General features: G+C 31.7%; 1 protein-coding gene across 1 annotated transcript in view; it reads left to right on the forward strand.

Moving 5' to 3' along the window:
- The window catches only part of LOC145240301 (eukaryotic translation initiation factor 4 gamma 2-like), a 123,974-nt gene extending 107,519 nt beyond the window's left edge, over window positions 1-16,455 (forward strand). The window contains exons 20-25 of the mRNA XM_080103882.1: window positions 7,141-7,399; window positions 10,061-10,265; window positions 10,849-10,960; window positions 11,248-11,344; window positions 13,365-13,486; window positions 14,478-16,455. Of these exons, the coding sequence (XP_079960008.1) occupies window positions 7,141-7,399; window positions 10,061-10,265; window positions 10,849-10,960; window positions 11,248-11,344; window positions 13,365-13,486; window positions 14,478-14,546 (864 nt within the window). The 3' untranslated portion in view covers window positions 14,547-16,455. The remainder of the gene's footprint in view (window positions 1-7,140; window positions 7,400-10,060; window positions 10,266-10,848; window positions 10,961-11,247; window positions 11,345-13,364; window positions 13,487-14,477) is intronic.
- The last annotated feature ends 1,321 nt before the right edge of the window (window positions 16,456-17,776 follow it).

The raw sequence follows: 17,776 nt of genomic DNA on the forward strand, positions 1-17,776 counted from the left end.
CAAGATCGGTGCACACGATTACCAGTGTGTGGAAGATGTGGAGAAAGTGGCCCACACATTGACTGCAGAAAAGATTTCAAGTGTGCCAACTGCCTGGGAAACCATGGCGCTGGCTCTAGATATTGCGAAATATGGAAAAGAGAAAAAGAAGTGACCAAACTAAAACATATAAAGAATATATCCTACCCAGAGGCCAGGAAAATCATCGAAACTAAAACATATGCAGATGCAACAAAAAAAACTAATCCAATCAGCAATCAAAATGGTCATATACATGTAACGGATACAACTGACAAGAAAATTGATGTCCTAAGCAAACTAATAAAGGAAATGAAAGAACTATTAGAAGAAATGAGGAAAATGAATAGTGCAATGTCTGCAACCAATCCAAGGATAATATTAAGTAAAGACACTACTGAACCACAAAAAGAAACAAAACCACAAACCATTTCTACAAAAACAACCGAACAACCATCAAACACATCACAAGCCAGAAAAGAATCAAAAATCCCCCCAGACAAAAAAAAAAAACAAACAAAAACAGGAAAAGAAAGATCCCGATCTATATCTCGAACAGGGACTCCGACAGAAAAAAGATTTGAGGGATTGGAGACGATGGAAGTTGAACACAATTCCAAATGATGAACAAAATATTACAATGGAATATCAGAGGGATAAAAGCAAACCAAAATGAACTCACATTATTAATAACAAATATGAGCCCAGCACTTGTCTGTCTACAGGAGACCTTTCTGAAAGAAAATAATACCATCAACATAAAACACTACACATCTTACAACTACATAAATAAAGATACGGACAGAGCTTCTGGAGGCACATCAATACTTGTGAAGAATGAAGTCCCTCAAAGACAAATAAATATAAACACAAACTTGCAAGCAATTGCAGTTTCAGTGACTCTACATAGAACTATAACACTTTGCTCAATATACATCCCTCCAAAAGATACAATCAACGAAACTGAGATAACTCAATTAATAAAACAACTCCCTAAACCCTTTTTTCTACTAGGAGATCTCAACAGTCACAATGTAATATGGGGAAGTAAAGAAACAAATAAAAAAGGAAAAGAAATAGAAAACATAATAAATAAAAATAATCTATGCCTCCTTAATAATCAAAACTACACCTATATGTACCCAGCAACAGGTACTTTCACCGCCATTGACCTTACCTTATGTGATCCTTCCATATATATGGACTATGACTGGAAAGTACACAATGACACCTGTGGGAGTGATCATTTCCCAATCATCCTGGAAAATCTAAGTACTAGCACTGAACAAAAAACACCCAAATGGAACCTACATAAAGCGGATTGGGAAGACTTCCAGGAACAGTGCAAAAACCAATTAATTATCGAAAAGAATGATGAAGATGACCATTTGAACTACTTCATTAAAACACTGACAAACATAGCAAATAATACCATACCGAAAACAGCCAAAACCAACAATCACAACAAACCTTGGTTCACAAAAGAATGCAGAAAAGCCATCAGAGCTCGACGAGCTGCCTTGAGAAAATTCGAAAAGTATCCAACAAGCGAAAATCTGGATTTCTTCAAAAACAACAGAGCAAAAGCCAGACGAATCATAAAGGAATCCAAAAGAACAACCTGGAGAAATTGTATATCCAAAATTAATGTGAATACCAAGGCGAAAACAGTTTGGAACATGATGAGGAAAATAGAAGGAAAGTGTAGTAGTACACCAATATCCCACATCTCTAAAGGCAACAAAATATACACCGATCAAAAAGACATTTCCAATAACCTGGCAGATAATTTATCAAAAATTTCATCATGTGACAGACAAACAGAGAAATTCAAAAAGATTAGAGAAAAGGAAGAGAAAAAGAAAATTCTATTTAAATCACAAAATACTGAAAAATACAACCAACCTCTTACCTTGCCTGAATTAAAAGAATCGCTAACCAAATCCCATGACACAGCTACAGGGCCCGATGAAATTCCATATGAAATCCTCAAAAAACTTCCAGAAGCCTCAATGAAATACCTACTTGAAATTTTCAATATTTTATGGTCCAGTGGAAACGTACCCGAGACCTGGAAAGAGGCCACAATAATACCAATCCCCAAATCTGAAAACTCAAACATCCAATCCCAATCAAGTAACGTCTCAGATCCATTGAATTTCAGGCCAATAGCTCTAACAAGCTGCATTTGTAAGACCATGGAAAGGATTATAAACAAAAGACTAATCTGGTTCCTGGAAACAGAGAATCTTATTACAGAATTTCAAACAGGATTCAGGAAAAACCGAAGTTCAATAGACCACATAGTCAGACTTGAAACCTTCATCAGAGAAGCCTTTGTAAGGAAAGAACATTTAACAGCAGTGTTTTTTGACATGGAAAAAGCCTACGATACTGTGTGGAAGTACGGTGTTACAAGGGATCTGAAGGCGCTTGGACTAAAAGGCAGAATGCCAATTTTTATTGAAAATTTTTTAAAAAATAGACGGTTCAGAATAAAGGTTGGTACAGCTCTCTCGGACTTGAAAGAACAAGAGAATGGAGTACCTCAAGGGAGTATACTGTCAGTGACCCTGTTCAGTATCCGAATTAACAACATTGTAAAAAACCTTAACCCTGGGGTAGATTGCTCCCTATATGTGGATGACTTCCTAATATGCTGTAGATCTAGATATATATCTATAATAGAAAGGAAGCTTCAATTGTGCTTAAACAAAGTAATGAGATGGACGGAAGAGAATGGATTTAGATTCTCCAAAAGAAAAACGAAATGCATGCATTTCTGCAAACTAAAGAACATGCATAATGATCCTGTCCTAACCATGGAAGGAATGCCCATACCCGTTACTGACCAGTACAAATTCTTAGGGATTTTATTTGACAAAAAGTTAACATTCATCCCACACATAAACTATCTGAAAAAAAAATGTAACAAAGCTGTAAATCTTTTGAGAGTGGTAGCACATACCGATTGGGGTGCAGACAGGGAAACACTCCTTAAACTTTACAGAGCACTAGTCCGCTCAAAGCTAGACTACGGTTGTTTCATATATGGATCAACCCGAACATCATATATAAAAAGCCTAGACCCTATTCACCATACTGGCCTAAGATTGGCCCTAGGAGCATACAGAACTTCCCCCGTGAACAGTCTATACACGGAAGCACACGAACCCCCACTAGATCTAAGGCGAGAAAAGTTAGCCCTTCAATATTTACTGAAACTGAAGTCTTGCCCAAACAACCCTGCATACCAATGTACCTTCTATCCTAAATATGAAGAACTCTTTAACATGAGAAGAAAAACTATCAAAACGTTCGGGCTCCGAATGAAGGAAAGCATTGAAGAATCGAAAATTCCAATCTCCAGCATTCACAACTTCATACTGCCTAAAACACCCCCATGGACCATGAAACAAGTTGAAATAAAACTCAACCTAAACAAAAAGTCCAAATCTACCACAAACCCTATTGAATACCACGACGAACTTCAACATTTAAAATGACAATATTCAGACTACACCTTTATCTACACAGACGGGTCTAAAAGCAACAATCACACTGGATGTGCAGCAACGTACCATAAAACCACAATGAAGAGAAATCTTCAAAATGAAGCATCTATATTCACTGCAGAGACTATAGCTATCGATCTAGCACTCAACATAATTTCAGAGGAAACCACCAAAAACTTCATTTTCACAGATTCTCTATCAGTCCTATTATCTATACAAAATCAAAAACAAGAAAATCCACTAACAACAAAATTAATAGAAAAAATCAATATCCTTTCAACTACTAAAAACATTATTCTTGTCTGGATCCCCAGCCATGTGGGGATCAAAGGCAATGACAGGGCAGATACAGCTGCAAAAAGATCTTCTCACCTTCCAACTGACAATTTTAAGATTCCACATACTGATCTTAGACCCCAGATAAAAGCATACATACAGGAAAAATGGCAACTGCGGTGGAGTCAGCAAGAGGGCAACAAATTATACTCAATCAAACCTGAACTTAAGGAACGATGTCCGGACATCAAGAGATCACGCCGAGAAGATGTGATACTGACTCGGCTGCGCATAGGGCACACCAACTTTACTCATTCTTATATACTAAATGGAGAATCGGCGCCAGAGTGCATCCCATGCCAGGAGACACTCACAGTAAAACATATCCTAGTTGGGTGTGATGACCTTGCCCCAACTAGAAAATTATATTATACAGAAAGCAATATGGAAGACCTTTTTGAAATAGCATACCTAAGGAAAGTAAATTTATATAAGAAAATTTAAGGAAATTTAAAGTCATCCAAATATACACATCCATGTATAAATACAACATTTAATTTCTTAGTTCAACTTTATAAAAAAAGGGAGGAAAGGCTGAAAAAGTCACTCCCCCCCTCCCAATAAAAAAAGTTAAAAAAAAAAAAAAGGACTCCGGCATTAAATGACCACATAGGTTGATATGCCGTAAAACCAATCAATCAATCAATCACCAACAAAAATTCCAAGAAATTCATATTATAGACTCATTATTAGTACTTGAATCATTAAAAAAATTAAACACTCTCTTACTAATCAAACAGTTACAAAGGATCTATTCTATCATATAACACAAAACTTTCTTCTGTTGGATTCCTAGTCACTATGATTTCCAAGGAAATGAAAAAGTTGACCTGGCAGCCAAAAATTCTCTAAAACTCCAAATAAGTGACATAAAGGTCTCATATACAGACTACAAACCTCCAATAAACAATTTTATTACAAAGAAATGGCAAGAAAACTGGAATAATTGCCAAAACAAACTATTTCAAATTATGCCTATACTTAAAAAAAACTACTAGATCCCAGAAAATTACGTAAAGACGGAATCCTATCACATTTCGGAGTAGAACACTCACTCCTGCCTACTAAAATAAGAGTGAAGAAATTATTCCGAACATATTTTTAATGTGATTTGTGTATTTTGGAGTTTCCAAACGCTTCTTGAGTGATAATTGGGAGAGAATTTAATGATGGTTAAAGAGATGAATGAAAAACTGAATATTGAAACCTGCACTACAGCCACTGAAAGTCCATTCATTAATGGCACTGTGGAACGTCGCAATCTAATATTAGCTGAAACCATGGAGAAAACATTGGAAGATGAGAAATGTGAACTAGAAATAGCTTTGGCTTGGACTGTTAGTTCCAAAAATACTCTTCAGAATTATTCTGGACATAACCCAAATGAGCTTGGTTTTGGATCCAACATAAATATGCTGTCAGTTTTGATAGACCAGTTACCCACATTAGACGCTTCAACAACCAGTGATATGGTTAGAATAAATTTAAATGCTTTACATTCTGCGAGAAAAAGGAGGCTGAATCAAGTGAAAAAATTTAGAGAGCACCGTGATTTAATGACATTATGTGGATGAAGGATTTGTGACAGGGTACAGTTTACTATAGAAGACAAAAAATAAAGAATGGTAGTGCCTTGCCAAAGTTTGGAGTAAAGAGGGTCAATGTGTATTGATCTGACTTGGAGGAGCATTCTGCAGGATGCATCCTTGTCACTTGAAGGTAAACCCTGACCTTGGAAGGCCAAGAAATAAAGAAAATACAATTCCCTTAAATGAATGAAGTCTTGCAAGAGGAAATTGAAGATTAACATGATGAAATTTCCAATAGTAACAGAGGAACTAAAAGACAATACTACAAGGCAGAGTAAAGAGAAAATAGCAGAATATAAAATTATTGGAACTAATGAGTGGGAAAATGAAAGATCAACTGAAAATTATGGCCATTGGCAGAATACAGAAACAGCTGCAGAAAATGAATGCCTAGTGTGTATCAATTGGGATATGGTTGATCAGTGGAGAGAACTTCCCCTAAGTAACAAGATTTTCCTCACAACTGAACAAGTAAGCAAAAGATTTGGTTGATGCAAAGGGGAAAGAAATAAAAAACATGAAAACTCATGAAGTGTATAAATGTGTCCCTAACCTAGGTAAAAAATGCATATCAACAAGATCAGTGATAACAGCAAGTTAATAACAAAAGATAATGAAGGCTCATCTTTTAGTATGTGGTTGAAGAAAATTCACATAATCTAAAATCAAACTCTTCAACATGCAGCCGTGAAGCTATGCGTCTTGTAATGTTAACAACCTCTGTTAAGAATTGGTAGGTGGGGACCTTTGATTTCACCTCAGCATTTTTGCAAGGTAATATGCTAGAGAGAATGAAGTATTTTTCAGACCACCAGAGTCACAAGTATGGAAGGTGAAAAGATGTATTTATGGATTGAATGATGTGTCCCATTCATGGTACAAGAGTTACTAAGGAATTAACTAAACTAAAAGGATTCGTAAGTGCATATGGCAATGCACTGTTTCTTTGGCATGATTTGACATGAACATGGTAGGTATTCTGGCAATGCATATGTAGATGACTTTATATTTTGTGGACATGATTATTTTTTAAAAGAAATGTGATCTCAGAATTGAAGAAAATATTCAAGGTTGGAATGCATGAAAACGAAACCTTCAAATTTCTGAGATTGGGCATTAAACAAACGGAAGAGGGGATGATTATAAACCAAAACGATTGTCATCTATTTCTCCAATAGATATAAAGAAAGTAAGATCCTTAAGGAAAAAGGATGCACTGAGCGAAGAGAAGACAGATTTAAAGACGAACGGGTTAAATGATATTGACCTGATGTATCATTTGATGTATGTAGGATGAGTAATATTAGAGAACTTCCATTTTGAAATTAAATTTTTATTTTAGATTTAAGTTTATCGATATTCATTATGCACTAAGTAAGATTTTCTCAATTTCAATTAAGACCTTCTAAACTTGAAATTTTGACTTTCTGATTCTTTAAAAAGAAAAAAAAAATTGTAATTTTGATTAGAATAAGGATTCTAAGCATAAATTTAATTATACATTAATGCTAATCTTTATAAGAATCTTTATAAGTGTTTTGTTCAGTCATTTTACTCATCCTAATTTTAATTTTATGTATTTTATCATTTGTAATTTAACATTTTTTCAATTTGTAATGGCTGTAAAAATACAAACATCCCCTGCTATATATGAAAAGTAAAATCTATTTCTCAATCTGTAGGCCTACCGCCGCTTGCTTGAAAAATTACCAGAACTGGAGACTGACATTCCCTTGGTGAAGTCTTATGCAGCCAGCTATGCAGCTCAGGCCATTGCAGAGAATGTGGTTTGTCTGGCCGATTTGGCAGAGTCCCTTGAGCATGGTGCTCACTATCCCCTTTTCCTCATTTGCCTGCAACAAATGCATAAGCAGAAAGATAAAGACTGGCTGGTCAACATTTTCACTGACAGTAAGATCAACTTGCAAGACATGTTACCCGGTAAGAAAACTATTTCTTTCATAAAATGCAGTTAATTATTTATAGAAAAATATACTATTAGAAATTTCTTTATATCTGTCCAGTACAATCTACTTTATGGCTTGTATATAAAAAGTCGTTATAATTATAGATCTGTACATTTTACAAACAAGTCCTTAAAACACAGATTTGTGATAACACTTGAAAAAAGCTAAATCTGTTAAATATACACACACAATAGTAAATTACTCTGCATTGCCAAAGTGTGTTGTGTCTTATATTTAGCGAAAATAAAACTAGTGCACAAGAGAAAATGAAAAAAAAAATGACTACCAAAACCTAATGTATTGCAGTGTCAAGTCTAATAATGCTAGAAATATATTAAATGTCTAATTAGTATTGTTTTAGGATATGATAAAATGGTACTCGATATCAGTTGGACAAATAATTCCTTTACATGGATGCAAGAAATTACTGTTGAGTATCAAATATGTAGAACATTTTATTTTGAATTAGAAATTTTTTATAAAAGAATTCTGAGTTTGGAAATAATTCAGACAGGAAGTTGGGTTTTAGTTTTCTATTAACACATCTTCAAAATGTGTAAACAATGTCGAAATATGTAAGTGTGTAAGCATACAAAAAAGTTAACATTTTTTCCAGATTTTATTTCAAAAACTTTCCATTCAATAAAAAAAAAAAAAATGATTAATGATTAGAAAAATGTTAAATTCATATAGAAAATAAAACTCTAAGAATATTTTTACAAATTTTATCTAAGAATTTGTTTAGTGAAAGAATAAAAATAAGTCTAAAATTATTTGTTTGCATGCAATTTATATGTAGCCTTTTGACTAAAAGTAAAAAAAAAACTAAAGACGTTTTTAAAAAAATTTACACGCATTTTAAACTTTGGAGAATTCTACAAGTTAGTGAAATACTATTAAGTTTTAACTGAATTAACTATTGAAATGTACAGTGCTTCTTGGCATAACACTCCTTATCAAATATGCTAAATAAAATCCAAATTTTTGTAAATACTGTTATGATGAAAAGAAAAATGGTAACCAAATTTTATGGAAAACAATCCAGTTTTTTTATTATTCAAAATATTCAATTCATCGAATTTGTGTTTCCACACACATTCTGCTAAATATGAATTCACAATTTGCATCAAAAGTGATAACTCCCTCTAATATTGGGAGCAAAAAACAAAACTACTAGATCACTTTCCAGAAAATGTTACCATGCATCTTTTATTTACTACAAGTATTTCCAAAAATTAGAAATTTACTGGGGGTTGATGTCAAAAAGCATCAAATTTACATTATAGCTTATTAATGAAAAAAAAAGTTAGGGAAATACACACATAAAAAAGTGTTTTTTTTTTTTTTTTTTTTTTTTTTTATCCCTCTCCCCTTTTATTCATAAAATTTGAAATTGACTATCAGTTTTTTTTTTATACAGCATATGTGAAAATTTCTTAACATCTGCCAAACATTTTCCCTAAATTTATTAAATCCTAATTAAGACGTTTCAATTCAAATTTTAAGTTAATTTTCATTATTAAAATCTGTTAAATAATATAGGATGTCATTAAAGAGAGCTCACTGAAATTCTGTATTACCAGCATGAAAAGCATTCGTTTTTGCTTGATATGGAGAAGTCACTATGATTCATTGCTTGTCAGACCTCATACTTAGTGATGCATTTTATATGCTCATCTCATTACTATGACGAATGTTATAACATAAACAATATGAAAGAATTGTTTGATATTAAGGTAGATGTCGTGTGAAAAGTACACTTGTATTCGAACCTTAGAAAACCTTATGAACTAGTCAAACTGCAATTTTTACTTTTGACAAAACAGTCCACAATGAGTGATAGAGAAAACGGAGTTGATTAAAATAGAATTGAAAACCTATTTTGGATTTAGCCAAGTATAAATCATAAGAAACATAATCATCTATTCCTTATATATCATGCGACTTTCATATCTTTCCCCCGTCCCTCCTTCTCTGTTAACATTTTGACATCTAGAAGGATCACCAGAGGGGACGGGGCGTAACACAAGGAATCTGAACTCGAATAAAGAGATTTCTTTCTCTTCCATTAAAAACATAAACTTCAACATTGTTTATGCTAAAGAATTTAGCATAAAAAATGTTTATTGAGCAGCTTTTTTTGAAAGGGAGAGACAAATGATCCTATTCTATTTCTTAATCACTTTACAACATTTCTGTGAACAAATGTTCTATTATGACATTTCTGCATCCAGCTGTCTTTTGTTTCTTTGTTGTTTGATCTTGCCACACACTTTGTCCTTGAACATCCAACAATTCAAACTAATTGAGTTACCCACCTTTACAGTATAAGTAACTGGTTTATTTATTTTTATTTTTATTTAATATTTCTTCAATTACTAAACTTTAAATAGGGATTCTTAGATTATTCAAACCAACTGTCGGATTCTTTTTTTTTTTTTTTTTTTCCGTTTTTATTTATTTCAATTTTTTAAACAAATCATAACCTTTAACAATAATAATACAACACTAAAACGCAGATTAAATTCTTAGTCAGACTTGGCAACTTATTCTAAAAATATATTTGCTTCATTCATGAATTCTTTGAATTCTTTTTTAGCATTTGCTTCATTTTTTATCTTATCTTTCCTTTCAGAAATTGACCAAAACAAGGAGAAAATGATGGAAATATTGGAGGATCGAGGACTCAGCTTCCTGTTTCCTCTTCTCCGTATTCAATCTGAACTTTGGAAGCAAATCCAGACTGATCCAAGTGCCACAGCGATCTTCAAATGGATCAAAGATAAAGTTCAAAACGACCTCCACTACAGCCCTGGATTTGTTAACATTTTGACCACCAGGTATCTTCCTTTTCTCTTTATACACCTTCCATTCTTTTGAAAAAATTTTTTTTCTTGTCTTTAGTTGACAAGAAAAAAAAAAGTATTGTCAGTGTTCTTTTCAGTTTTGTTTTATAACTCTTCACATCGATTGATTTGTAGATACATGAAATCTTTAAAGATCTGACAGTTGAAGAGTATTGATTAATTAACATTCAATACGAAAATGTTTCTAGTTTTTTGCTTTTTTTTTTTTTTTTTTTTTTTTTTTTGTGTGTGTGTAATATTTAAATTTCATTAAAAAATCAAAAGTAAAAAAAACTTTAGTTTGGATGAAAGTTCATATTTTTTGGGAATATCTTTATAATAATAAAAAAAAAAAGTATAACCTTTTAGAATAATCTGGATAGATTTTTCTTACTAAATTTCATGTTCCTAGGTCCAATAGTCTAAAAGTAGTTAGCTGACATAAAGTTGTTTGTATATATTGAAAAAATTTCAATTGATATAATAAAAAAAAAGATAACAATTAAGATACATGTTTAAAACTGAGACGATAGAGAAAGAAATGTTAAGGTGCTTCATAATATTTTTTTTCTTTCAGTATTTTGAAGTATGTGACCAAATCCTCAACTTTGTCTGAAAACTGTGACCCCAATATTGTACCAGATAAGCTTTTATCTGAAAAAGAGAAGGACTTGCTGGATAAATTAAAGGTAATTCTGTATTAAATTTCTAAAATAGAAAATACTATGAAAATATATTTGTTTTTTTAATTTATTAACAAAAAACTTGAATTTGCTACTTTTGGATTGGGAAAAACTTTTGTTTCTCATGAGCAAATCTCTTGGTAAAATCTGTTGTGAGTGATAAACATGCTCCCCTCTTTCCCTAATGTTTCAAAAGGCTAGATTTTAAATTGGAAACTTTGTTCATAATGCATTATTGTTGTAGTTTTAAGCTTTAAGTCATTCATACAATTGTTATTTCTCTTTTCTCTTAGGTTGTTCTCCAACGTTTTCTCCAAGACCAAATAGGATTACAAGTGAGTGCACTGTATGCATCTCAAGTGTTCTGCTACAATTGTCACTTCCCTAAAAGTAAGTCATTATTTTTGGTTTTGTTATTCATTTGACAGTTGTAGAAGAAAAGCAGGTTCAATGAAAGGGTCCTTCTTATTAGACTAATTGACCTAACCTGTTAGCATAGACTTGAAACGCTTCATACTAAAAGTGTTTATCACAATGGTAAGACCATTCAAATGATCTATCACTAAAGATGTTTGCAATTGAATTCTGATTGTGCCTAAATTTTTGTAGCTTCTTGTTATAACTGGCCAGCACAATATTTGTTGGAGGAGGGGGAAAAAACTAAACTTATTAGCTTCCTTGTTAAGAGGTTTGATATCTGGCATAATGGTAATAGTATTCGCTAATGAGCCTGGAGGCTAGGGTTTAATCTTGAGTCCTACCAAAAACCTGTAAAAGAAAAAATGGTACTTAATGCATCCTTTGCTAAACACTTGGCGGTACTTGTACAATTTAATCAAGACATTAAAAAAAGAAAATATCGAAAAAAAGGTTATATTGTACGCATCCGTTTTGGACTGAAGATCTCCGAAAAAAATATTTCAGTTAGGTTGATCGCATAGTTTTTTTTTTTTTTTTTTTTTTTTACAGCAGAAAAGCATGTTTTTATGAGAGTGCATTGAGATCAGCCATTATGGAAATTTTTAACATGCCACAGGGAGATAACTCCAGTTAAAGCGCCGAGACTCCCTCCCCATCTTTAATCAAACCTTTTGGCTTGGTATCATAACAAATTGTTTTTTCGCTGTTAAAAAAAAAAAAAAAAAAAATACTTGATGAAATTAAATGAAAATTTTTTTCTTTTTCTGAGAACTTCATTCCATAACAGATATGTACAATATAACCCTTTTTTTTTTTTTCTTTTTTTTTTTTTCCTCGATATTTTCATTTTTTAATGTCTTGATTAAACTGTACAAGTACCCACTTGGCATAATCAGAAGATCAAGGGCAAGTTGAGTAATTCTAGGAATTCTGTCGCAGCTAATGAAAAGAGAACCTTCGGGTTGCCTTCGACTATATTCAACCACATAGTTTTAATTTTGATTAGATGTCTGCATTTTTGATGTATTTATTTTAAAGATAGTGTTTTGTATTTTTTGTAATTTTATTCTTTTAAAAAAGTAAAACTTATTTTAAGAAATTGGAAAATATATTTGTTACTCTTCTAAAGTATATACTTGTCCTAATTGCTACAAATTGTTGATGAGCCTGATAATGTTTTGCTATAACGCAATTGACGTCAGATAGCCATGATGCTTCACAAAGTAAATTTCTTGGAGAAATTAGAATTTAGAAATTACATAAGTTATATTACCTGATAATGATGTATTAAGAAGCAAATGTTTAGATTTCTTTCGCATGGGGATCTTTGACTGAGAGAATATATATATATATATATATATATATATATATAAATTTATGAATTTGAAGAAATTAAACTGCTCACTTCATCCCCTTTCCTTGCTTGCCTATAATTAAAATTTTTGGTCCCTCTGAAAAAGAGATTGGACCTATTCATTCCTGTTCACACTTTTCTCAATAACCAGACCTTTTTTTTTTTTTTTTTTTAAATTTGCACAAGCATTAGTCATAGTGAAAGCAAATTTTTGAACGGATTTTTTGGGATAACTTGTGTTGCTTCATAAGGGGGGTATTAAAAGGATAAAATTCTCCCAAAATCGTTCATTCATTTGTTTGCACTTTTCTTGATAACTATGCCTAGGATTTTAAAAAAATTTGCACAAACATTAGTCACGGTGATAGTAAATTTTTTTCTACTCGTGGAGGGGGACACTGTATTCTCGGCTTGTTTTATTGAAAATGTTAATAAAAATGGGTATATCTCTATACAATTTCCAAATGATTTCCAATATTTGCTTAAATGATGAAAAGAGTTTTGCTTGGAAAAAAACTATGTTCCAGTTTTTAAGAATGAAGAAAATTCATTCTTTTATGGAAATTTAAAATCTAGTTTCTTTCCACAGCAGAAAATGTTTCTGATATTGTAAATTTATTTTTCTTTTATTTATAGACATGTTACGTCGATTCTTTATGAATTTTTATGATATGGAAATAATTGAAGAAGAGGCATTCCTAAAATGGAAGGAAGATATCAATGATGAATATCCAGGCAAGGGAAAAGCTCTGTTCCAGGTAACTGCCACTGCTACATCTTGATTAGTCCACATTAGTTCATTTGCATTTAAAAACAAAAACTGTTTACTGATATGAAAGCTGAAATAGTCCATATGAATAAAACTGAAATATGGTTGAAATTTTCAGATTTTATCAAGAAAAAATCTGAAAGCAAAATTAATTACAAAACCTGATTGTTGCGATCATTTTTGTTTGTTTTAATTGACAAAATAATAAACTAATGTACTGGGATTCTTGTTAAAGAAAAATATTTAATTTATATTAATTTACATATTTGACTTCAAAAAAAAAAAAAAAAAAAATTCCATGCTAGTAAATGAGTTAAACAAAATTGAATGTATTTTTTTTTGGGGGGGGGGGGGGGGGGTAGAATGTTTTGCCATGATGTAATTGATGTCAGATAGCAAGTAGAGAAGAAACAAGTGTTCTGTGACTCTCATTCCATTAAGACTTATTCAGTGATTTATTCATTTCTCTTGTATGTGTGCTTGTGACCTAATGGGTCACTACCACTACTTTATTTCGACATTGTTCTTGCATAACTTGAAATAAGTGTCTTAACATGTATTATCCTTATGGATAATATAAATTTTAAAACTTCTTTTGTCATCTAATTTACATATTTGTGTACAGAAACTTAAAATTAGCTGTACATGTTCATAGTTACTTTGTCTAAATACTCAGATATTAAAAAAATATTAGTGGTTGAATCAACATAGTGAGTGTGGAGGCGTTGAGAAATGCATAGAAAACAAGATGAGTGATTTGTTCAGTTAATTACAAATTATGACTAATAAAAACATGTTTTTCAATCATAACTCAATCCTAGAACTAAATTATATTTTAGTACGTATATTGTGTGAATAACAAGTCTTAACCATGTTCATTGATTTCTCTTTAGTATAAGATAACTTGCATAACTAATGTTATAAATTATTTTTTTTATATATATATAGTTTTCTATTTCAACTAAATTTGTCTATTTCAGGTAAATCAATGGTTAACCTGGCTTGAACAGGCTGAAGAGGAATCTGAAGATGATGATGACGAAGACTGAGCAGTGGATGTTTTCTGCTGAATTTTGGATGTTGTAGCAGATTCTTTCTACTAATGCCAGACTATAAGGATACAGAAGGAGAGGAAGAAGAAAAAGATGTTCTGTTACTCTCATTCTAGTGACTGAGAGAAATAGTGATTAACTCATGCAGCAACTACAAATATATAATTTATATTACAAATTTAGCAATGAAAGAAGTTGCCTGCTTGTTCCCAGCTGGGCAGGTTCGCATGCACACACATACTTCTGTCTAGCTGCATGGACTTTTTTTTTTTATTAAGTTCACTCAATCCTCTACTCAGTTTGCTAAAACTTTTTTTTTTTCTTATATATATTTTTTAACTACCTTAGTAGATTTTCTGTTATTTTAGTGCACCCCCTCTCCACAAAAAAAAAAAAAACTGACTGACTAATAAGGGAGACTATTCTGTTCACTGCATTCTTAACCTACACTACATTAATAAAGTTCAATAAAAACGAAAAAAAGCTTTAACAAAAAGAAAATATTTTCTGCAAAAAAAAAGAATGTTTACATAATTTAAAAGATTTTATACAGTTCTTTTTAAAAAAGAATCTCGTTAATTAAAAAAAAAAGACAATTAGGAAAGAACAAAATTTAAAAATAAAAATGCTGGGAACATTAAAAAAAAAAAATTGTCAGTCCATTAAAATTTTTTTTAATACAATTTTGTAATCTTTTCTTCTCCCTTCACGATATTTACTTGATTGACCCCCCCCCCCCATCTTTTTCAAATTTTTTAAATCTCTCCCCTCTCTGTATGTCTGACCATCTGCTGCTTCATTATTTAATTTGCTTCCTGTGTAAACTCAACTCTATCACAAATGCTCTTTCTCTAGCTGCAACAACCAAACAAAACATACAAAAGAAGCTCTCTTGCATCATCAAACCCCCCTCCCCCCCCTTCCATTCTCCTTGCTCTCTTCATTTCTGACACTTTCCAACTTTCATCTCTTTTTATATAATTAGTGTTCTACAGATTTTCCCTGTAGGAATATTCACCCTTCTACATAAATAGTTGTCTACATTGTTATTTTATTTTTTAAGTGATAGATGCCCCACCCCACCCCCATCTCTGTATATTTGTTGCTGGTTTGTTTGATTGCTCAAACAATGCAATATATGTACATAGATACAGATAATATATACACACATACACAATAAAAATCATGTTCACCTATGTATATCTAATTTTTTTTTTCTTTTTGGCTTGATAATTCCTATGTTGGTTATTATTGCAACTGTTTACTATGCATCTGAATGGAATGTCCTCCATACTTTTTTTTTTTATATATACTACTTTAGTTTTACAAAAATGCAATATGTTTTTGTCTAATCAGTTCTCTTATACTGCAGGCCAGTGTTATACTTCCACTCTTTTTTTTTTTTTTTCTGGCTCTAAACTGGACTTCAGTCTATAAGATTAGATCTATTTTGATCTTTTTAAAAAGAAAAAAAGAACTAAAAAAAAAAATATTAGTCTGGTTTCTCCAACTTTCATTAGTATTGCAATAATATTTGTTGGGAATATTGTATTGTTAAATGTACTTGTTAAGGCTAATTATCTTCTTCTGATACCAAGAAACAAAAAAAAAAATCAGCAGCCCTCTCTCCTATCTGTGCCACACCTGTCTTAAAAGCAGTTAGACACAAAAAAAAAATCCCCTTCCCTCGTAATGTGTGGTTGTCTGGACTTTAGTCACATGACTGTGAAAGTGTTCTTTCTATTAAAACTCCCTGCATATGATTGAAACCTCACAAAAGATGAAGAAAATGGAAAAAAAAAAAAATATGAAAAAAATGAAAAATTGTAAAAATTTAAAAAAAAAAAACAAAAAAAAAAACAAAGAATCATTACAAATAAATAAAATCATGACACTGCTCCATTTATTTCTTGGTTTGTGGATTATTTTCATTTTGTAAAAAAAAAAAAAAAAAAAAAAAAAAAAAATCAAGGAAAAATAATTCCTTCATATCCAAAAATCAAAATGTTTTGTATTTTATCACAATTTATTTCCAATTGTAACCATTTACCTTATCAACTGTAGCTTAGCCTTTTTTTTTTTTTTTTTTTCAGTAATAATGCATTGTATATATTACAGCACGACTCAATAAGTCTCAGGGTTAATCAATCTACCGATATTCGAATACCTTGTAAATGTTAAGCTTATTTCTGACCAGTCGTATGGATTTGAGCAATTTTGTTTGATTGCAAACATTTCATAAACTAGTGGAGTCTGCACAACATTCTAGCATACCATAGGAAAGTAAATTTATATAAGAAAATTTAAGGAAATTTAAAGTCACCTAAATATACACATCCATGTATAAATACATTTAATTTCTTAGTTCGATTTTATAAAAAAAGGGAGGAAAGGCTGAAAAAGCCCCCCCCCCCTCAATAAAAAATAGTTAAAAAAAAAAAAAAGGACTCCGGCATTAAATGACCACATAGGTTGATATGCCGTAAAACCAATCAATCAATCGCTTGATATATCCAACATCTGATAAGGTCTGGCACAAAGATATTCTTAGCAAAATTAATTTTTAAAGTATTGAATAAATATTAAATAAACCCCACCAAAAAGAAATAAAAATTATTCATAAAAATTTACATGACCTTAAATAACCACAAATGGTTGATAGGTCGTTAAACACAAGCAAACCAAATATTAAATATAGTTGCACCCTTTTTGGTCAAAAGAACATCAAATTAATGCAGGTGTATCTACTTAAACCATTTTATTATTACTGATCTTTATGAATGCGATCGCATCAGAAATGAGTATATTCACTGAACCCATGCTCTATTCTCGACTTGCAGACAAATATAACGTGCATAACACACATACATCCAAGCTAATAGTTGAATCCTTAGAAAACTACCTAGTCTTGAATTTGGGTCACCTGAATGTTCAGAAATGTCTTTATCACCTCTTAAACATCGGTTCAGATGGAGCAGAGTGTGAATAACACTGCTCAGGGCATTGCTTTGCTTGAATAGTATTTTTCAAAACAATGAAGAAATCTGAACTTTGTTGATAAAACATTGCTTTCTGATGGGAGAAAATGTGCAACAGTAGCAACTGTAATTTGGTAGCTGATCACACTCAAATTTTGTACATTTTTTTTTTTTTAGTGCCACCATTTCTTTGCTTTTACATAAACTCTAGTGCGGATCAACATTTTTTATTTTTTAACTAGCGGTACA

The sequence above is a fragment of the Euprymna scolopes genome, chromosome 19 (genome assembly GCF_053919585.1).
Source record: "Euprymna scolopes isolate OS-2025 chromosome 19, ASM5391958v1, whole genome shotgun sequence".
Lineage (NCBI taxonomy): Eukaryota > Metazoa > Mollusca > Cephalopoda > Sepiida > Sepiolidae > Euprymna > Euprymna scolopes.